The sequence below is a fragment of the Malurus melanocephalus genome, unplaced genomic scaffold (assembly GCF_030028575.1).
Source record: "Malurus melanocephalus ecotype Western Australia unplaced genomic scaffold, MMel_1.1 scaffold_2, whole genome shotgun sequence".
Classification (NCBI taxonomy): Eukaryota; Metazoa; Chordata; class Aves; order Passeriformes; family Maluridae; genus Malurus; species Malurus melanocephalus.
Window position 1 is genome coordinate 4,860,353 of NW_026623234.1, and position 22,716 is coordinate 4,883,068.

At 43.5% G+C, this 22,716-nt stretch overlaps 1 protein-coding gene across 5 annotated transcripts in view; it reads left to right on the forward strand.

Annotated features, from left to right (window-relative positions):
* The first annotated feature begins 22 nt into the window (after positions 1-22).
* The window catches only part of MGA (MAX dimerization protein MGA), a 58,324-nt gene continuing 35,630 nt past the window's right edge, over positions 23-22,716 (forward strand). For 4 of the 5 annotated variants that reach the window (XM_057365723.1, XM_057365752.1, XM_057365762.1 and 1 more), the window contains exons 1-6: positions 7,290-7,368; positions 12,030-13,171; positions 18,382-19,309; positions 19,634-19,721; positions 19,851-19,946; positions 22,406-22,534. In XM_057365723.1, the coding sequence (XP_057221706.1) occupies positions 12,108-13,171; positions 18,382-19,309; positions 19,634-19,721; positions 19,851-19,946; positions 22,406-22,534 (2,305 nt within the window). In that variant the 5' untranslated portion in view covers positions 7,290-7,368; positions 12,030-12,107. Of the gene's footprint in view, positions 207-7,289; positions 7,369-12,029; positions 13,172-18,381; positions 19,310-19,633; positions 19,722-19,850; positions 19,947-22,405; positions 22,535-22,716 lie in introns of those variants that run through there. The other variant, XM_057365732.1, reaches the window with a different exon arrangement.

Below are 22,716 nucleotides of genomic sequence, written 5' to 3' on the forward strand. Positions count from 1 at the left end.
GGCCCCCACGGCCCCCGCGCCGCGCCCGTCCGGCCGCGCTCCGGTACCGGCCTCGCGGGGGCGGGAGAAAAGCCACGGGAAAGGGCAGGGGGAGCGCGCGCGGCCCACGTGATGGGGCGCGGCGGCCAATGAGGACGGCAGGAGGTCGCGCGTGGCGGGCCAGAGCCGCGTGGGCCGGGCCGTTGACGGGCGGCGCGCGGAGTCAGGTAGGAGCCGCCCACCCCCCCTTTCTTGGAAGTTTGTCACTCGAGGTGGCGCGAGGCGTGCGCGCGTCACGTGAGCGCGGCGGCCGCCCAAACACGCACGCGCGCGCTGCCTGTCCGCGCGCTGCGGCCGCGCCCGCGTTTGAGGCGAGGAGGTCGCGCGCGGGACGGGAGCTGCGGCCGTGCCCTCCCCTCGCGCGCCCCCGCGCCGCTCCGTCCAGGGGCGCGAGCGAGCGCGACCCCGGGGCGCGGGCARTGGGTAGCGGCCGGCGGTCACCTGAGCGGGGGGGTTGTTAAAGGGACCGAGCGGCATCCGGGCTCTCCGGCCGGGAGGGGTCGGCTGAGGCCCCGCTCCGGGCAGCTGCTACTGCTCCCTAAGCCATCGCGCTCCCGGGACCGCCCCTGTGTGGGGGCGTGGCCGGCGCCACCTGTGAGACGGGGCTGGGCTGCCGGGAGAACCTTTCCCGGAGAGCGGCCCCGGTGCCCCTGGAGTGCCACAGGCCGGCGGGCTGGGCGGGGGCGGAGCGGGGCCCCTCAACCGGGGGCGGGGCGGCCCGCGGGCGGCGCGCGTGCGCCTCGGCACGTCGCGGGGGCGCGCGGGGCAGCGGTCGTTGGTGGCCTTTGGTACCGTCCCTTTTGAAACTGCTCGTCCTGAAGTGACGAGTGAAAGGGGGGTCGAGGCGCGAGGAGGAGTTCRGTGAGGAGTGGGTACGCACGAGGGTCAGCGGCTGTTTCAGCGGCCCGGGGAGATGAGTGGTTTCCCATAACGTGTTTGGRATGTCGGCTGACTTCTTAAGATGTCAAGTCTTACACAACAGTCACGCTGCCTTGCTCCCGCCGTGAACTGTGTGAAGGCATGGGCCGTCTGTTATCACACTGGATGGGCTGGGCTAAAGCCCCGAAGATTTGAAGCTGCTGCAGACTCTGAAAACCAAGGGTGCTGTGAAGAAGAGGGCAGGCTCATGCATTGGTCTTGTCACTTGCAGGTGTTCTGCCCGATGCAGCTGCAGCACCCTTTCAGTGCCCTCGGGCATAGTGCCTTGTAAGTCTGTACTGAGGATTGGAAAGGGAAGTTGATTTTGCTTGAAAAGTATTCCTGTAGGTGAACATTTATATGGGGAAGAACCTCATATTTCTTAGGTCTGATGGAGATCAGCAGCATTCGTTCACTTCTGTATTGCATCTGACAGCAGCTGGCTGTTAACCTCACCTACTGCTGGCTTAGTATTGGTGCAGATGTTGTTGTGMCTGCCATGGGAGGGAAATGTGCCACCGGAGGAAACCACTTGTGAATAAACTTGGTCACCTTCCAGAAGAAGAAAAAAAAAAGGAATTCTTTCTATTTGACCTTAAGCCACTTCTTCATTTATACACAAATAGATCACTAGATCATTTCTGAAGTTTGTGGTTGTTTTTAAAACGTAGTTTCCTAAGGAATGGGAAGTCCAAGACATTTTTCTTGCAAACACAATGAAATAGGTCTCTGCCTAGTGGAGTGAGAAAGAGCTCTTCTCTAAGATGAGATTGTTGTTTCTTTTGTTCCATAGACAGCAGAGGATCTACAAAAAACTTCAGCCACTGCATAGGGARCAGTGCCATGAGCTGTGGCACCAGCAGGACTTACTTAGTGTCTTATTCTTTCATAATTTAGGATGTGTTGTGCTGTGTTGGTTTGCTTTTTAAAAATCTTTCTTAAGACTGGTAACCCTAGAATAAAGAATGAAGTTATGATGGTGGAGTTGCTCTTTTCTCTCCACACCAAGATTGAATGTGCTTTCGCTGTTGGATTTTGGCAGGTTTTAGTACCTTTGATTAATCCTTGCTAACATCTTTTGCTGAATGGGATAAGAAAGAATGCAGTGAGAATGGTATGTGTGAGAAGGATGATTAAGGCTTGTCATGAGAAGAAAGCAACCAGAAAAAAGTTTTTAAACGTTTTTTTTAAAACAGAAAGGCATTAAAGGAATGTGAACAGMATAAAAGAGAAAATGAATGTGGGAAACAGATAAAAGCTATCKACAATAAAATGCATTCTTTTTTCTAGTCACTATCTTCAGGAAAAGCCAATTTGGAGAATGACAAGACTGTGACCCAGTAACTGTTAAGCAAATACTTGTGAGGATGAAATTGTGCTGTTTTGCTAACTCTTTTAGTACAGTGCGTTCTCTAAGATGGTGTGGTCTGCCTCACCACAGAGTAAGTCAATAAATAGTAGTGAAGATGGGTATAAACCTGGAACATATTGCCAACTGTCTGGTCTTTGATTGGTATCAATCAAAGATTGTTTCCTTTTCATCATAACTTAAAAGGCGAATAGAGGTTCCCTTGGCGGTTCTAACTTGCTGCACCATTGAATGATATTTATAGCAATGAATATTGCTATAAAATAGCTGGATGATTAGGATAGTTCTGAGCTCAGGTGAGAGCTTTTTATTTGCCTGATTCTTTTTTCTTCTATGATTTGGACAAGATCCCGTGCTGAAGATTCATGTATGTGATAAATGTTCCTCATGATGGCCATAAAGGGACTGAAATTTATCAAAATGGTGCTATTCCTGCTGATTRTGGCTAGTTTCTGCCAGTGTTGCATGGCAAAAAGCATTGCTTTGTTGTTTTGTGATTTTTGGTAGTTGAAATAATAGTATATTGAAAGATAGAACATTTTTAATATACTATTATTTGAGTAAAGAGCATATCACTGACTGATAAAATGTGGGAAGTAATGTAAAATTGATTAACCTGAATGTAACAGATTGTATACAGATAACAAAGAGCATTTATTCCAATTACAGTGGCTTTTCCCCCTGCCTTCTCACCAGTGATTGATTCTTCACATAGATCACAGAATCATTTTGGTTGGGAAGGACCTCCAAAATCATGGAGTCCAACCTTTGATTGATTCATCTGTCAGCCAGAGCATGCCACTGAGTGCTACATCCAGTTTGGTGCAGTTCCATTTTGCAATCTTCAGTGTTTTCCAAAAATTCAGATGATTTAAGARATACAGATTATTGTGTGTTGTATGTTGCAGACGTAATGCAGTTTGACAAACTACTGACTTTATGGGGAGCTGGAAGTTGGGACTCTGGCATGATGTGGGTACTGGAGAGGTGAAGAGGTTGTGGCTCCCTCCCCTCTGCCCCACACYCCCCTCCCCATCTTTGTGTCTTGTTCCTCTAAAAGCAGCTGCTGCTCATGCAGGCCTGTAGCTCTCGGTTGGTGAAATGACCACCTGTTCATCCTGCAACAGTCGGGGCTCTGAGTGTGAAGTGAATTTGGTTTTAGTGAAAAGCAGTGCTCTGGGCTGAAACAGGCGGTGCACAAGCTGCGTCAGACTTTCTGTGGGAATAAGGACTTTCTGACTGCAGCTGGAGCRTGTGTTTGCGCATGCTTGCTAAACCTGAAAAAAACAATTCTTTTTCCAGCAACAGTCCATTTCTTGCAATAAAGTACATTTGGGCTGGGGTTCTGTTGCTTAAGAGCAGAGGTTTAGAGCTGACATAGATGGTGCTAATTATTAGAGACTAGYGTGTACATCAAACATTCAAGTCTGGGAGGCTGCTGCTTGTCTGGAGAAGCAGTTCAGGGCAGTGGGGCTGGTTATGACATAGAAARTGGGATTAGATACCTTTCTGTATGCTGTTTAATCCAACCCAGTGTTTTGGTTGGATTAACAGAATTTCCTGAGGGGTGCTATTGGTAATCATTCTCCAAAGTGAAAAAACATTGTCTAAATAAAATATATTTTCTATATTTAAACTTTTCTAGTGTGCACATTACACAACACTTYTGACTGTAACATCACTAGGTTTTCAGCTCTTTAAATGCTTGTGGATTTTGGTTTTTTGGTTGGTGTTTTGGTTTTTGTTGTTTTTGTTTTTTTTTAATGGCCAAAAGTTGGGAGTTTTGAGGTCAGTCAGGCCTGTCTGGTCATAGTGACTTGTAGACTGCTGTAATAAACTACTGACTACCACTGTGGATGTGTTACATTGGCACAGTTGGTTTTGATAGCTGTTGTTTCCAGCCTAGTGAGTGTAGATTCAGCTAGGCTTGTTTTTAGCAAGTGAATTTAAGAGCTGAAAGCCTCTTTTTTGCTCCAGTAATGCTCCCGTAGTAGTGCCTTTCACACGATGCTGTGTGATAGRAAAGTCCTGTCATGTATCTACATGTGTAGTAGCAATCTTTGTATTCAAACTGAAAAGGGGATTTGCTAACAAAAAATGTAATCGGCACCTCTTGTGTTTTTCACAAGTTGGCAGCTGTTCTGTTTTGCTCAACTATGTCTACAAAGTATGTTGTTCTCCCACATCTATATCTTTAGCAAAGTGTGGGTCTTGTGACCCTGCAATTCTTGATTTGTTGCTGAAATCTTTGCCACAGGTTAGACATAAGAGTAGCTGAAGAACAGTTCGTTGCTGCAGCTCCAGCAGTTACAGCCTCTTATTACTTGTAGCATGTAGGCTTGAACATGTAGGCGTTAGTGAAAGGAGGAGTGTGATTTACTGGGTGCTGAAATGCTGCTTTTACAGTAAAGACTGTAGTTCATACTTTAAAGGGAATATGCTTGAAAAGAATATGTTTGGGAGAAGAGAGTACTTCTTGTTAGTGAACTTGACCATTTCAAATACTTCATACGAGTCAGAAATGTGATGGTTCTAACTCTCTCTGATAAGGGAAGACAGTATTCAGTAGGTGCAGACCAGTTCATTTTTGTACTGCCAATTCATATTTAGGACAAACAAGTCCTTAAAACTGGTGTTTGTACTGATCTAAATGAGTGATGTTCTTTACTGCTGGTTCTTGTCAGCTTTAAGCTGCTTAGAAGTGGGTTACTTAAGCTGGTGGTACTTTTGTAGTACAGCTGTGATTTCTACTGATGAATTGGTTCTCTCAATAAACTAGGGGTTCAGTTTTGGTGCAGGCAAGCATTTCTACCTGACTTAGGTAAAATTGTAGGAAAATCTCTGGCAATGTCAAGTCTCTGGTTTGTTTCTTTTATCATCACTGGAACATGTGGCTTGTGCGCCATGAACATGGAGCACTGTCTGCTCTTCAGTTCTGTGTCTGCTCTCAGTTGTACAAATGACTCTCTTGATGAAAAAGCCCCCACTTATTTCTGCATKGTCATTGTTTAGAAGCAAATTGGTTAATACAAAATAGTGTGTCTATCCTGTGGCCCTAAAACTGAACGACTGCCTTATGGAATACATGATAACTGTAGGTATAAAGTGACTATTCCTGAAATTGGYATAATTGTTTCTGACTGAATTTGTTACAGGAAAAATACTGTGCTGGATTCAACAGCTTCAGGCTGTTGCAGCTCCATGCCCCCACAAATGACCAGGAATAAGGCTGCAGATGTATTAGTGGTAGGTCCAAGCTCATAGAGCACATTCACACATGACATTTTCATATTAACATGTCTGACCTCACTGATCAAGCAGATGTATAGATACAGAAGCACAGCRGCAACAGCCATATCCTGCTCTCTTCCCTATTTCAGCAGGAGGTCACACACATATGCACATATGTATCTGAGTACATATATGTAATTGTATGTATGTACTGGGTAGATACTCTCCAGCCGCTGAGCTTGGACACTTACTTCCTGAATGCCAGTCTCCTTGATTACTGGCAGCACTGTTCTGGGTGCTGGCACATGCTCTCTCTCTCTCTCAGGTGGCTGAGACTGCCGTGCTGCCTAATGTGCAACACGCCCCACGTGGCCCTGCCTGTTAGAGAGAGGTATGCATACACACACAGAGCTGGTAGCAYTCCCCTGAGCCTCCATATAGACCCACCTAGGTTACTGTTCTAATCACATTTATCAAGTCTCTTAAAAATGTGTTTTCTTTGGTTCTGTGCTTCTGAGATAATCTCCTATAACATAAATTTATGTTGCCAAGAAACGTCCAAAGGGGTACTGGCCTTTTGTAATGTTACTCGTTTTTCCCGTTTTCAAATAAGGCAACCCCGCCCCCCAACTGCGTAGCAGTCCTGACAGAGTTACAGTTTGCAGTAGGCAACAGTCAGTGCATATTCAGGTCTATGGGTCAGCCTGGACCTTGGTGTCACCCTACTAACTGGCACCATGTGTTAAGTCTCTGTCGTTTCATAATGGGTGCAGTGTTGTAAAATAAACAACCTTAATGGAAAAAGGGATGGGATGGGATGACTTYATAGAGGTGGTCTTGCTTGCAGTCGTGATGCATTTTGGTGTTAATTCCCTTAACATTCAGAATTCTGTTTTAGTGGGCTTATTTTCAGAAGCGGCACGTTTATAGCGTGTAATTCCCTTGTKGTCTGTGAAGGCCTGCCAGGCTGGGCATGGGGTGACACTTGCTSGGTGAGGATGGGGGGCTCTTTCAAGGCCGTGCCAGGGCTGCACTGAGCCCGGGCAGTTGGTTCGTCTTTAACACTGCCCAGATCCGGCTCCGGGAGCACGGTGAGACAGGGCTGTGTCTGCCCTCTCAGAGTTATTGGCCCTTCAGCTGCGGTGATCAGAGGCTGAGCCGCGCTTTGGCCGGTCAGCGAGAACTTACTCAGACGATGGAAATATCGCTGAGTTCTTTGTTTCCTCAGATGAGAGTTTCCCGGGGAGGCGGCCGGTTCCTGCCGCCGGCAACGCTCCGAAGTGTGGAGAGGCGCGGTGCGCGTTGTGTGAGCAGAGAGCGGTGCTCCTTTCACGGAGGAGGCGGCCGCTGCCCCGGGAATGGGGACGGGAATGGCGGGGCGGTGCCGCCCCACTGTGCCCGCCGGGGAAGCTCCTGGGGTCGAGGCGGCGCCGGCCCCGACCGCTGGGGGGCGCCGTGCGCCGGGGGCCTCGCGCGCAGTCCTCGCGCGGGCGCGGAGGCAGGCGGGGCCGCGCGACCGGAGCCCCGGGGCCTTCGACGGCCGCCAGTGCGTGAGCGGTACGCGCGCGCCCGTTCCAGAAGCTTCCCCGCGCGCACGGCGCTGCGCGGACGGGCCGGGCCGGGCGGCGGCCCCTGCGCGCGGCACGGGCACGTGACGGGCAGGCGGGAGGGAGGGGGGCGCAGCCTGCCGCGCGCCTGCGCCCGCTGCGGCGCCGTGACGTCAGCACGGTGCGCACGCACGTTGTCCCCAGCTGGCGGACACACGGTCCGCGTGAGAAAGGAAGCGGGAGGTCGCGCGCGCCTCGCGCACGGTAACGACCGGGGAGCGGGGCCGCCCCGGGGGCAACGGCCGCGTCGCGCGCGAGCCCCGCGCGCCTGTCCGCGCACCCACCGCCCGCCGCCCGAACTGCGAAAATTGACACCAGGCGCGGGCACGAGGCGGCCGGGCCCGGGCCCTCCGGCCGCGTCCCGGCGGCCACGCGAGGCGTCGCTGCGCGCGGGCCGCCYCGGGAGGGCCTGCAGTGGCCGCCCCGCCGGCCAGGGCCGCTCCGGGTCCCGGCGAAGAGAAGCGCGGCTTCCCCACGTGCGCCCGTCCCGCTGCCTTGTGCCAACCGGCGCGGGCGGTGGTTCCGGCACCCGCTGCTCCAGGGCGGCTGCCGCAAGCGGCGGCTGCCGGTCCCTATCCCGAGGTTTCTGATTAGGGTCCGTCCGGCGGGGCCGGGGAGGGGAGTGAGGAGCGGGGTTGGGGGGGAAGGGGAGGACGTTCAAAGCGACAAGTGCTGCACTCGGCCCGCGGCCGTGACGCCACCTGCCCCGGGCGGAGCCTCGGTTACCGCTCGCTCGGTCGGTCGGTGTTGAACGGCGGCGCGGCGCGCGCCATGGGGCTCCCGGCGGCAGGGCACGGCGGGTGGCGGCGGGCGGGGGAGCCCCGGGGCACGCGCTCCGCTGCTGCTCCCCTTCCTTCCCACGGTGCCTCCCGGCGCCCGCCCGCCCCGAGCGCCGCGTCCCGGTCGCTGCGTGGGCAGCTGGATTAGTTTTTTTTTTTGTTTGAGAAGGACGCTCTCGGGTCTGACTGTCGTCCTGCTTTTAGCGGGTCTCAGTGCGACTTGTGGTTTTGGTTGCTGCTTCTCAAATACAAAGTCTGCGTGTAGAAAAGGGAAATATCTGAAGTTGTTTAGAACTCGAACTTCCACAACGTGCACATGTTTCCCCTGAAATACAGGTTTAGAGTCTACGTGCTATAATAAAACAGCCTCCTGTGTGTCACCAAATTAATGAAATATATGAAATTGCTCTCTAGTAACAGACTGTGCTAATGCTGATATAACGTGGATTCTGGTTATTCTAATTGCATGTATTTTAACCACGCGCGTCTTAGACTGACTGGATACCGTGCCTGGTACTTGYGGTAGAAATAGTTACAGCAGTACAACATAAGAACTTCAAGTGTTGGAGAACAGAARCTGTTACTCTGTAGGTCTTTATATACATAGGATTTTTGTTAAATGCATGATTGTTAGCTTTTTTGTAATTTTTTTCTGGGATGTCTTAAATAAGATAATTTAATCAAGTAAATTTAAAGTAATCAAGTAAATTTAAAGCTGCAGGTGTTCTGCATATCATAAACCAGATCTGAAACCGCTTTGATAGTGTGTTTCCTTTATGAGCCAATTCAACTTCGGTGCATACTGCACAACATTAGTGTGAACTCATTTTCTGACTATATCTGTGCTATACATGTAAATGTTACATGCATWTATAGGGAGTAAGTTGGTGGAAAATCACATAGAGCTTAGACTGTGATTCCTTTCTCACCACTCTCTATTTGAGATTTATATTCTCTTTTTATAGGTGAGCACGAAAACACGAATATTTTGGGGATAGCTTTTTGTGTTGCTGGGACTTGAAAGTTGCTGGGACTTTATCTGAAAAAGATAAAAAGTTATCGGCCGTCGAAGTTATCTACTGAAAAAGTATACTTAAACTAATTTTCTATCTTATGCTCTCTTAGGGAGTCCTCAGTGGGTAGGTGGTTGTGGGTATGATTGTTGGGAAGAATTTCCTCTGTAAAGTAAAACTGAAAACCAGGTCTTGTAACTTAACAGGTATCAAAAATCTGTTCAGAACAGTTTTGGTTTAATTTCTCTAAATTAACTTTAATATTAAATTTTAAAGTGTGAAGTATAAAGGGTGGAAATCTCTCATATTTCCTAGGTGTCAAGAGCATTCATGATGGGGTAAAAATTGTCTCCTCAGCTTTGAGGTCATTTGCTACGTGCATGTGTCAACTTGTTTGCACAGAAGAATGTTTCCTCCTACAGTACTCCAGTCCTAAAAAATAAACATGTCTTATTCAATGTCCAGTTCACTAAAACATRTGAGTTAGGAGTTAATTCTCTGGAAAGCGAGGTGGTTGTTTTCCAACCCATAGAATCATCGAATGGTTTGAGTTGGAACGGACCTTAAGGGTTACCTMGATCCAACCTTCCTGCCATGGATAGGGACACCTTCTACTAGACCAGGTTGCTGAGAGCCTCATCTCTAGCCTGGCATTGAACATTTCCAGTGTTAGGACATCCACACTTTCTCTGGGTAACCTGTTCCAGTGCCTAACGACCCTTGTAGTAAAGAATTTCTTCTTAATATCCAGTCTGAACTTACTGTCTTTCATTTTGAAGCCATTCCCCCTTGTCCTATCACTTCATGCCTTAGTAAAGGTTCCTCTCCAGATTTCTTCTAGGTCCCCTTTAGATACTGGAAAGCTGCAGTTAAGTCTCTCCAGAGCCTCTTCCAGGCTGAGCAACCCCAATTCTCTGTCTTCACAGGAGAGGTGTTCCATCCTTCAGAASATCTTTGTGGTCCTTCTCTGGACTTTCCTTCAGGAGGTCTGTGTCCTCTCCTGCTGGAGACCCCAGAATTGGATGCAATATTCCAGGTGGTGTCTCACCAGAGCAGAGGGGCAGAATCCCCTCCCTTGCCCTGCCRCCCACAGTGTTTGGATGCAGCCCAGGATACAATTGCTTTTCTGGACTGTGAGTGCTCATTGCTGGGTCGTGTCCAGCTTCTCACCCACCAGCAGCCTCAAGTCCTTCTCAGCAGGGCCACTCAAGCTTTCATTCCGCAGCCAGGGAGGGGTTCACTCAGGTGCAAGACSTTGCACTTGAACTTGTCAAACCTCTTATCAAGCTTGTCCTGGTCCCTTTGGATGACACCACATCCTTTCAGTCATGTCAGCTTCACTTACCTCTCCAGTATTGACCCCTGAGGGATGCCACTTGTTACTATTGTCCTCTGGGACTCTGAGCTATTGATCACTACCCTCTGGATGTGACAATCGTACCAGTTTCTCATCCACTGAACAGTCTACCYATCAAATCCATTTCTCTCCAATTTTGAGAGAAAGACTTTGTGKGGAGCTGCTTCAAAGGCTTTATAGAAATCCAGATAGACAACATCTCTAAGTCTTCCATTGTCCACTATTTTGTAGAAAGCCACTGGGCTGGTCAGGCCGGACTTACCCTTGACAAAACTGTGCTGTCTGTCCCAAATCACCTTTATCCTTCATGCGCCTTAGCATAGCTTCTAGGAGGATCTGTTCCATGATCTCCCCAAGCACAGAAGTGAGGTTAACAGTGACCAGGCCTTAATAGGCCCAGATAAGTGCCGCGAATCCATGCGTCTGGCCAGACTGGCTATAGATTAAGTAGTTAGTTCCCAGAATACTTCTTTCTAGCCTTTTTTAAAAAATGCACTATTTCCTTTTTTGCTGTCACCTAGGATTTCAGCTGACTGCCATGACTTTTTGAATATTAATGAGAGTGGCTTGGCACATCAGCCCATTCCCTCAGGACTTTGGGATGCATCTCAGTTTCTAACAGTGTTGATTAACTCTGGTCTCTGATTCCCACCAACTAGATATTTATTATTATTGATGCAAGAATCAATAACTTTTTTGCCAGTGTGGTATTCCACATACAATAAGGATCAAAATACAAACACCTGGATGTGGAAATAGGATTCTTGTGAGTAACCGGAAGTGCATATTTTACATTTTCACATAGAGAATTATGCAGGCTGTTTGAAAAGCGAAGTACTTTAGGATCTTTTGTTACAGTGTTGACATAATCCTTGACCTGGGAGGCAGACACATAAAAGCAAAATTGTGTATATGTAGATAAAAGTAACTTCTTTAGTTCCCTAAACAGTGATTATGCTAATCACAACAGTACAAATGTTTTCTTGTTTGATTTAAATTAGTTCCATAATTCAGAAGATAMAGGAAGCTAAGGCTTCCTAATGGTTCACATCATTTAATCTTAGCTRCATGGCCTTTTGGGGGGTTAGTTTGTGTCTTTTTCCAAGGCTTATCCATTTGGAATATTTTGTCCCTTCTTTTTCCCTCSGTCCTCGACAAACCATTAGAAGTTCTTTGGGTTGGTGGGGGGTGTAAGTATAGAAATTCCAAACACACAAACTTAGATGATTTCAATAAAGGACTTCAGAGAAAATGTTTTTAACATTTTTTYTTGCCTTTAAATTTTTGACAAGTTGTAGACGTCAGGGAATTCTTTCTGGCAAGACTTTCGACTTTGTGTCATAAATGTGGCATTTGCTCTCCTGAAAACTTCTGTGTGTTTTGCCTAATGTTGTTAAGYGAATGATCTGAAGAGTAGAGGCAATGTCACAATAAAGTACTTAGAAATACCAAACAAAGCAAGTTCTRTTGCGGCAAAGCCTGTATGAAAAAAAAAGTTTAAAGGTGTCATAGCCCCCATGTCTATACGGTGAAAATTACATACACACATGCAGCCTTGATTTTTTTTTACACCATGATTGTGCTCTGTTTTATAGTACTGCTTATCTTCCAAGTTTTTAATATAGAGAACTATTACAAAAAGTGTGTCTCATGAGACTTAATTATTTTCTTAGACTGTATTGGAATAATTTTAACTGTGTTTTCTTTTTCTTCCAGAATGGTGAACTCATGTAGAAGATYATCAGAACTCTGTAGAATTTGCATTTGGTTTGGGAGCTTGTGAGAGTGCTCATCATGGAGAAACAGCAGATTGTCTTGGCTAGCCGGGATAGTGGGACTGTGTCTGGTGCAGCACCTGCGTTCTTTGTCATCCTGAAACAACAGCAGGGAAATGGAAAAGCTGACCAAGGAATCCTAGTAGCAAACCGTGATGCTTGTGCTCTTGCCAGCAGTGTATCAACTCCAGTAAAACCCAGAGTCAAGACCTGCCTCCCAGCTGACTGTGTCTCTGGGGGCATCACTGTCACCCTAGATAACAACAGCATGTGGAATGAATTCTACCATCGTAACACAGAGATGATCCTGACAAAGCAGGGGAGRCGCATGTTTCCCTATTGCCGATACTGGATTACAGGGCTGAATTCCAGTCAGAAGTATATCCTAGTCATGGATATTTCCCCTGTGGACAATCACCGATACAAATGGAATGGCCGTTGGTGGGAGCCCAGTGGGAAAGCAGAACCACATGTTCTAGGGCGAGTGTTTATTCATCCAGAATCCCCTTCTACTGGCCAGTTCTGGATGCACCAGCCAGTATCCTTCTACAAGCTTAAACTTACCAACAATACCCTGGACCAGGAGGGTCACATCATCTTGCATTCTATGCATCGTTATCTGCCACGACTTCAYTTGGTGCCTGCAAACAAAGCCACAGAAGTCATTCAGCTTAATGGCCCTGATGTTCATACATTTACCTTTCCACAGACAGAATTCTTTGCAGTTACAGCCTACCAGAACATCCAGATTACACAGCTGAAAATAGATTACAATCCTTTTGCTAAAGGGTTCAGAGATGATGGGCTGAACAGTCGACCTCAGCGTGATGTGAAACAGAACAGCAACTTAGAATTGGAAGGAGGTGATGTTTTTGGCACTCCGGGCATTTGTGGTCGCCCTGCTGAAGTTGATGCTTTAGATGTGCATCAGAGAGGTTTAGATTCTTCATTCATTGGTCAAAACCCATCAGACATTGAGCTGGAAAAAGAGTCCTTTAATGCAGAAGGAGACTTCTTGGGTCTCCTGGACAGTGACCTGCCTTCAGGTGCTATGCCAAAGCTAAAACAAGAAGACTCTGAAAGGTGGGTTAACACTGCGTTTTTAGTACAACTGCTGGTTAAGTGAAGTGTTTGGTAAATAAATAAGAGGATGCTCAGTATACAGAYGTACAGMTAAAGGTTGCATGAGCTGAAGTGGCAGAACAGTTAATATTATTAAAAGCTTTTCTTTGCTCAAACAATCATGTATCAGTCTTGACTTTCTAAGGTGTCTGGGGAGTGCAGGAGTTCATTACTATTTTCTGTGTTTCTTTAGCTCCCTTTGTTGAGAAGCTTCAAGGGATTTCTCCCAACTTTCTTAGCATTTTAGAAGGCTAATTTTTTTCAGAGTTTTAGGCAGAGCACATTGCAGTCATCAAAACACTGCCTTTCCTTTTAGAGTTGCTCACCACTGTGACGTTCTGTCTCTATCTGTTGCTTCAGTTTTCATTAGTGAAAGTGAATGGTGTGTGGRTATTTAGGTTGGGTATGTGTAGGGATTGCTGCAAGGCAGTCGCAATTGGCAGCATGCCACTGTTTTGTCAATAACTGCTTGGTGTGAATTCTTCTATTCCACAAGGAAATGCGAGGTAGCTTGCCTGTTGGTAGTCAGTTGTCYCTTATTTGCTGTGGGATGCGAAATACTTCAGAATAACTTTTTTTTCTAAAGCTAGCCTGGCAAAAACTATTCTTTTACTGCACTTTCAGTTAGTTTTGAAAAATCTAAGCAATAGAATAGAACAGACTTAGTGAATAGTTAATGTGTGTCAAGAGATGCTAGAGGTACTTCAAATGCAAAGAGATTATTRAAAAGAACCAGAGGCTTCTTTCCGGCCATGTTGCTTCATGTCACTTCGTTAATATCAGACTTAATCTGCCAAAGATTAAAAGCAACCTTTGTAGATTAGTACACCAGAAAATTATTTACCTGCAGGATGTCAGGATTATGCTAATGGTGAAATTAGAGGTCAGTTCTTGAAGGAAAAAGTACTATTTATGATGTAATTATACGGGCTGTATTACTGTACAACTGTATTATACAAAGGCTGTATTACTGTACAACAGCAATRTGGTTTGGAGAGGACTCAGCAGTTGTTATTTTCTCTTGCAGAAAGGATCTCCTTGCCTTTTGAGTAACTGAAAAACTTAAAATTACAAAATTCTCCATAGTTTGACACTTTATTGAGTTTATTTGTAATGATTCTCAAGAGTGCTAGAATTATTTTGAGATGCAGAGTCCAGACCTTTCTTTTGCAGTTTTTTCATGTGTTAGTCTATTAGAAAGGTCTTCTAGACTTACTATATTCACAAAAAATGCTGTTCTAACCCATTTTAAATACTGAAAATAGACTGTTTACAGAGAGAATAGGCTTTCTTTAGTTCCTAAGAGCACAGCATGGAGAAGTGCTTAGATAACTTTGCATATTGGAAGTAAAATTCAACAAAGAATTATTGACAGCTTTATTTTGCTTTCATAGTGCTATTTCAATTGCCTATAGAGAATCATTGAAGCAAATGGTTTGGAGAACTGTTTATTTGCAAGGAATGAGGAACATTGTTTTAAGGACTCCGGACTTCCCTTAGAAACAGCTGATGCAGAGTGGCTCATTTAATTTCTTTTGGTCCAGAGCATGCTATATTCCTTCTCTGGTTTTGTCTCCAAAGCAGTTGTTCCGAAATGTGCTAAAAGCTGCTCAGACAGAAAAAATGTGCAAAGGATTTTTCTGTTGTCTGGGCTTGGAAGCACCTCTTATTTGATGAATAAATGTTACCTCTATCCTAGAACTATTTTCAGGCATTGACTATGTTTTTGTAATACTTGTGAAAAAGTCAAATTCTGTACTTGGAAAGAGAAAATTGATCTTATCCAAGAAATGGCAAAGCTGTCTTTTTCAGTGCTGAAGTTTTTCAGAACATTAGTTCTCCTTCCTTCTGATCTGCTCACGTGTTTTCATGCCATGCAGTTGAATTTAGAAGTATGTGAGCCTTTGACAGCACTGAGAGTGTGGCATTTTTCCTTATTGAACYAAACACTTTAATATCTACAAATTAATAAAAACTGGGCATTGTTTTTTGTGGTGGACAAGCTCTTAACAGTAGTTGATAAGCACTATCTTGCATTTGGGCAGGGTWATGATTTCTTCTGAGTTTGGATTTGAGTGAGAGGCAAGTTGGGAACTGCTACTTCTCAGATAATTCTCTCTAAAAGAAGGGGTGTTCCTAGTTCTGTTGAGAGTGATACTCCCCATCAATACTCAATTCTTCTGACATTTTTGAGAATAGAACCATGTAAAAGGTTGCATATATCTAAGAGTGATTTTAATCCGGAGTTATTAAAAGGCTTCAGAAGTAAAGAACTTATTTTCTTCATACAAAATACTATGTGGGTTCTTTTCCTTCTGCTTCTGTGGTTTGATAGTACATTTAATTTAATTAGGTGTGYTGTAAAGAAAAGAAATACTTAAGTAGTGGATACTTCTTTAGAAATGCTTATGCCTGGAAACACGTGTTTAGGCCGTGGAAGGTACCACAAGCAAGCTTTACTGGTTCTGAAGTCTTGCAGGCTAATAAGCTCTTTCTCTCTTCCAAGGTATTTTGAATTTCCTTGTTCAAAAATAAAAAAAATCTCTGTGATTCTTAATGCTTCATTAGTCTTGTTATTCTAATTTAGTCGTTTTGTGTTTACTGTCTTGACAGTTTGGTTTAACATGTGCCAACTATCTTGACAATTGGCTTTTTTTCCTTCCTTGCCTTTCTTTTGGGAGAGGAAGACAAGTGATTGGCTTTCAAACCTCTGCCACAGGTTGCTAGAATAATTCCATAAGAAATCACATTCCCCTTCCAACTCCTCCCCAGTGTATTTTAAAATGATGTACCTGAAAAAAAAGAGCGAGTCTTGGTACTTTCAAAAAATGAGCAGCTTAATGGTTTTTAATTTGGAAAAAGCCAAAAAGGCAGTTTCTCTGCTTTTATTGTTATGTTGCGAGTGTGCCAAATATGTGACTTGGGCTTTAAGAAAGTTGGTTTAAATATAAGCATTGTTCCATATCAGATAAATAAAAGAGTTGGTTAAGACATTATTTCACCATTTTTACGTGATCTTGGATTAAATTGAGGTTTTTGAGAGGACAGACTTCCCTGATTCATCTTCCCATTGATTAAAGGAAGAGCAGTTTCAGTAACTACTTACATTGCATGTAACCTTACAAACTAAGGGCCAGATGAARTTGCTTCAATGCTAAAATGCATTTTTGTAATTCTTTGAGAAGTTGATAATTGCACCAGAATTTAAAACCAGCATTTTGTGCAAATACTTTATCTTGTCATGCATGTATGTGCATGGGTCATACCTCACACTTGTCACCACCTGRTTGATGGTTGCTTTATGCAGAATAAAACAATATTTGTGTCTAGAAGTTTCAGTTTTAGAGCAGGACTGTTTGCATGCTGTCCAGATCCCTAATAGAAAGRTAATCCTTATCTTAGGTGTACACACCTTGCAGTAGATGAAGGAAAGTGACTAGAGAAGTCCAGGCTACACCGGGCTTCCAGCTGTAAACATTAAAACTCAAATGAGAAATTTATTCCTGGCCTGCAAGTTTTCTAGGGTTTTTTGTCTCTATTTTCAAGAATTTTAAGGTAACAGACCAAATGAATYGCAATAGTATTGATTTTAATTGTACTGAATCAACCTCTTAGCTTAGTATTGTGGTGGGATTTTCAGCTGCCAATAACCCTTAAGTAGTCTGTTTTTGCATTTCTTTCCCAATAAACTCCCTTACCAAGAAAGGCTTTTTAATCTTACATTTCACATAATTAATKAAATGAAACATAGAAAATTTCTGATCAGAAGCTTACTGTCCAGAGAAAACAGTAGACAAAACAGGTCTGGTATTCCACACTCCTGCTGCCTACTCTTCCCTCACAAGGCACTTTTTTGCTTTAAGCTTAATGCAACTTACTTAGTGTCCTTCTCAGTTGCAGCAGGTTTCCTAGATAGCTTCTCTTGTTCTTTAGAATTTTATGTGTAAATGTATAAATCTGTATCTTGACTGTCAGCTCCCTGTTTTAATACTGCAGTCTTTCTTCATGAGGAGAGTTCTCCCAGCTCCATGGTGTCATTATTGTTGTCCCCGTTTTCTCCCTTAAGTATATCCTCAGTCTACACAGGGAGGAAGCAGCTTCTTCGTCTACTTTTCCACTTTCTCAATCCCAGCTGTGGTTCATCTGAGCATAACACTTCTTTAAAGGTRGATAATACTAATGATAAAATAGACACACRTGTGWATACRTTCAGTATATAYGTATACACATATGTAAAGCTATATTCACTCTCTATACATTATAGTGTTACTACGATGATGTTGAATTTTATTTGAAATTGTCATCATCAACAGATAATTCTRTTTTTAAAAACATTCTAATAATATGTAGTATATACTTACTATTGGAATACAATGTGATGTGTTTAGTAAATGAGTTGTGAATTTTTTTCTTAGGTTCATTCTGGATGTGAGTTTCTGGTTTCATACCCTAGCAGTTTTCTCTTATGACAAGGAGCCAGGTTCTCATACACTAAGCAAAACTGCTGACTGTAGTTCTTCGACTGATATATCTGGCCCTTAAAGAACCCCATCAACGGAGTGTAGCTGCTTGTGCTGTTAGTCTTAAGTATCTAATACATGGTATTTTGAGTTCTGCTTAGGTTAATACTCAGACCTAGTGGAAAATTCAACAGGATTCAGTAGGATATTAGTATTCTCTAAATGYTGGAACAGCAGTTGAATTTAGGAAATGTCTGTATATGGCGCTAACTAAATTTTTTGCGCATTGAGAGCTCACTTGGCTTCTTGCAAACACAATCGCTTTAGTTTCTTAACAAGATACATAGCAAACTAAAGCCAGTTCTGAGCATTTCAAATATGACATCTTAACATGAGTTCGTGCTAAGTAAAAGAGGAAAAAGTGCAAATGTCACCCTGGTATTAGTAGGGAAGGAAGTTGTGCTGCTGCCTTCAGATAAGAAGTTGGATTGTTCTTAATAAAGGCAATTTCTTGGGGTTTCTTGTGTGCTTACTTCTAAAAATGTAAGCTTGTAAATGATAACTTATTTAGCAGACTTCAGTCTGGGAGCATTTTGGAAACTTTTTACAATATGCAACCAAGGATCATGGGACAYGATGGAATTTTGGTAGAGGAGATTTGATAAAGATCTTAACTTGTGTTTTGGTTTTGTCCCCTCCCTCCCTCCCCAGTCCCATAGCTAGCAGTTATGAAAGCAATTCCTGTGTGGCATCTCCGTTGGACCCAAATGGACACTTCAATGTAGTCATTAAAGAGGAGCCAGTCGATGACTATGACTATGAGTCAAAGATTTGCACACAAGGGATAACTGTGAAACAGGAAGACACAGATGAAACTGATGAATATTCCAACACAGACGATGATGATCCCGTTGTACAAAAACACCTCATGAGACGCCGTGAAACAGATGGAATTGATGGAGAGTTCAGGTCAAGGAAGCGTATACTAACCAGTCCTTCAGGTGTTGCCAAAGCAAAAATGTTAAAACTGGATAGTGGGAAGATGCCTGTGGTCTATTTGGAACCTTGTGCAGTCACAAAGAGCACCGTGAAGATATCTGAGCTGCCACAGACCATGCTTTCCTCTTGTAAGAAGGATAAATCCCCTTTGAGTGCAATCCTAGATTCCTTGCCTGTGTGTTTTGAAAATCACAAAGACTCTTGCTCAGGYGCAGTCACAGTGCCTGAGGAGTTAGTTATGAAAAGAGAATCTCCTGGGAGTAAAATGTCACAGAAATACTGTTCAATCGGAGAGGCCCAGTGGGCTTCATCCAAATCACCTAATTTTAATCTCAGAGGCTCAGTAACTTGTGGCTTTCCAGATAAAGAGATCTGTGCTAGAAAAAGGCCTGGCGTACTGAAGAACCCTATGTCCCTCAAAGGCTCTGGTAACAATCAAACCACCCTACCGTCAGTTACAAATAAAAGAGGAAGGCCACGAAAACTGAAAATTTCCAAGGCTGGTCGACCGCCGAAAGGTATGGGGAAAACCGTAGTAACAAGCAAGAACACTTCTTTGGGGCCTGGGAATACCCTTCCAGATGTTAAACCGGACCTTGAAGATGTTGATGGTGTTCTTTTTGTGTCCTTTGCATCAAAGGTAAAACCTCAGTCTTGTGAGTCAAATTCAAAACCTTTTAAGCCCTTTRTGCTTATAAGCTGAAGCTATATTTTCTTTTAAACTTCATTTGGAGTTTTGTGGCCTCTTTCAAAATCTGTTCTTATTCTGTGTTATTCATAAAATTGTCTTAATTCTTGCACGTTAGGAAAAAGTAGTGAGATCTAGAGTTCTGTATAAAAGAATACATGCTTGTTTATGAAACTGTCTCTTGTTTCGAATAATTGAGTGATATTTGATGTGGCGTAGTTTGCATCTGAGTGTTTTAAGGTATCTTAACTTACTCAAGGCTCTTCATGTATGTAGGAAGCTCTTGACATTAACACTGTTGATAGAGCTGGTGGAGAAGAGTCACAGAATCTTCAGGCTCCCCTGCTGACTACAAGTGATCCAGGTACTTTTTTTTTTTTGTGAGTGGCTCTTCCCTGCAATAAGAAAATTTGTAAAGCGCACTGAAAAATTAATTATTAAGTCAGTTTTTTACATGGCAAGTATTTTATATGTTCTCTTATTTTTTGAGTAGATTGTCAAGCAAGAATACAGGTACTGGAAAAGGAGTTGATGGAAGAGCTGAAGACCTTGAGGCATAAACAAGTAATACATCCTAGCCTTCAGGAAGGTAAGTGGTGGTGTACACACTGATGCACCTGGTTGATCATTACCCTTAGTCATACTGAGTTGATAGTTTCCTACTGGTGGCAATACTGTATATGCCTGATACACCTGGGGCCTGGCTTCTCATRTGCACACATTTTTGTTGCAAGCTAGGAAATATGGAGGTAGCAAAAGGTGAATCCTCAATCTCCAACAGGAGAACGGGAGTCTGCATGTTATGGGCCTCTTGCAGAAGTTGCTGAGCCTTCAGACAGTGCAGGTTTTGTAGTGACCTAAACCTGGTTGAATGCAGATAGAGTTGGTTTTACTCCTTCATAAAGGTAGGCATTTCCTGGTAGTAGAAGAGCTAAAGATCCAGCAGCACTTAACTAAGACTACGTTTACTGTGTTTTGAATCCTTATTTCTTTGAGTTCAGGGCAGTTTTCTAGCCATGTAAAAGGGCCAAGCAAGGTGCTTGTAGTTTGTGATCATGTGTCATGTGTCATCCTGTGGTAGATGGAGGAAAGTCAAGGATCCACAGAGTGGAACTTAATGTTCTTTCTACTGATGATGTTGAAAGACATCAGCAAGAGTAGTGCTGAGACCAATGACATTAACATAGGCATCAGAGCAGGTGAAGAAATTACTGATCCAAATGGAAGTGTTGTACCTCATACCCCTGTGGTTCTGGCCCTGAACATTTCGAACATGTAACTAATGCTGTAGGGACTGAGACTCCAAATACTGATCCTGACTCTGATATGAACCGTTCTTGGCCCTCACAGAGTGGTGAAGAATGTTGGATTATCTTGAATGGTTTGTGCATGGGCTATGATGGGAACTAGCAATSTTAAGCTTCTTCCAGCTGCCTGCGGTTATTCCATGTTGCGCTCCTTGGACTCATCCTCTCGGCATTTGTCTTGGTGTTTATTATTTTGTGATCCTAAACTGAAATAATACATACTGTACATGTGGGATATTCTTAGTTTTGTTGGAGTATAAAAACAAAGATGGGCTTGTTTTTGCAGATGACAGAAAAGAGTTTTAGAAGAATAACTAACTGTAGTCTTTCCATTTTATTTGAATAATGAAAAAAGYGATGGTATCTTGACGTTTGTCAGTTAACGTGTTTTTAATACAAAATGCCAGATTGACTTGTTACTTCTCATTTTCCCTATGTAGATGTGAAAATTACATCTCACTAGACTGTCTTTGATAACAGTAGCTGTTTAAACAACCATGCCTGAGATGTGTTTCATGTGGATTGTTTCAGGCTGCTAGTAATCTGGTCACTGTRTTTCCACTTGTGAACATAAGTGTGTACTGCCAGCACAAGGTTTCTACTGTATATGCAAGTATTACTTTGCTTCTTGAGCCTTGTCAAGTTGTACATTTTCAATTTCAAGATGCATACATTTAATGTATTAATGTCAAACTTGGGGGCAACAGGAGCAACATTTGTAGGTTTCCATAGCTAAAACTAAAACAGATGTTCTCAGCTCCCAGCTGTGAGCTAAATTTGACTGACAGTGATTTCTCGAATTCAGTGTAAAAATATTTTCTGAAAAGTGGAATATCACTTTTCCTAGCTTCTGCTTTTCTCAGCATTTCAGTATCTATATTTTATTTTGCCATTGACAAAGATARCTTTTGTTACCAAGTAAATCTTTCAATTTGAGTATTGGGGGATTGTTAGTGAAGGAATATGTTGATGCCACCACAAATTCTTCACTGCCTGTAACAACACAGATCATTTAGTTTCTTTATAGCCATTTCCCCCCCCTGTTTCAAGGGAGGTAAAAAAGTGTTCTATTGCAAAGACTGGGGAAAAAAAATAACCTGCTGAATGAGATTCAGAGAATTTGATGAACTAAGTTCTGAAATCTGTCTAAACTCAAGTTTATGTCATAATAATCAAACAAACAAATACACATTCTTCAGAGCTAAAATGTGGTGTGGTATCCCTTATTGCAGGCTGAATGGTGTGGTGTGTGTTCTTGCATAAGTTTAGCCCAGTACAGAAGGGGCTGTGTAAGTACTGCTGGCAGGCTTGGTAACAGGGTATGAAATGTCGGCCAGCTGAATTGGGTTCAAGAGAATAACTCTAGCCTTCAAAGATGTAAATGGTGCTGACTTCTTCAGAAAAATAGACTAAGGCTTTTGAGATTTATTACAACACTGATACTGTGGTTAATAAATTTCTGTAAAAACTTCAGTAGCAATAAAAAAAACTACAAAAAGTAATTCCATTTTTTTTCTCAGATTTCCATTGCGTAAAATGCTCTTTAAATTATACTGGCTATAAATCCAGTGTAAGTAACTGTTATGGCACCAATGTTTTTTTCCAAGTCTCTTTAAATGGTAGGTGAATGCTAGAAAAGCTAGTGTATAACTTAATGATTTGTCTTTTAGTAAATACCCTGACTTTCTTTTTCCTAACATCTTGCTGCATTGAGACATTTTCTGATCYTTGCTTCTTGTAGTGGGACTGAAGTTGAATTCTGTGGATCCAACAATGAGTATTGACTTGAAGTATTTGGGTGTGCAGCTTCCTCTTTCCTACTCGAATTACTCTCTGTGGAGCTATCCAGGTACCAACCCCAGTTCTCCAGGTGGGTAGAATATGAACTTCATGTAATCTCAAGTACCACCTTTCATTATCAATGATAAGGAGAGAATGGCTGTTTAGTTCAACTTTGTATCTAAAGAGATCAAAAGATACKAGAATGACAAAATATGAAAATTTCCTTAGATTGTTATGTGGTTACTGAGCAAGGAGTCCTAAGTAATTGGG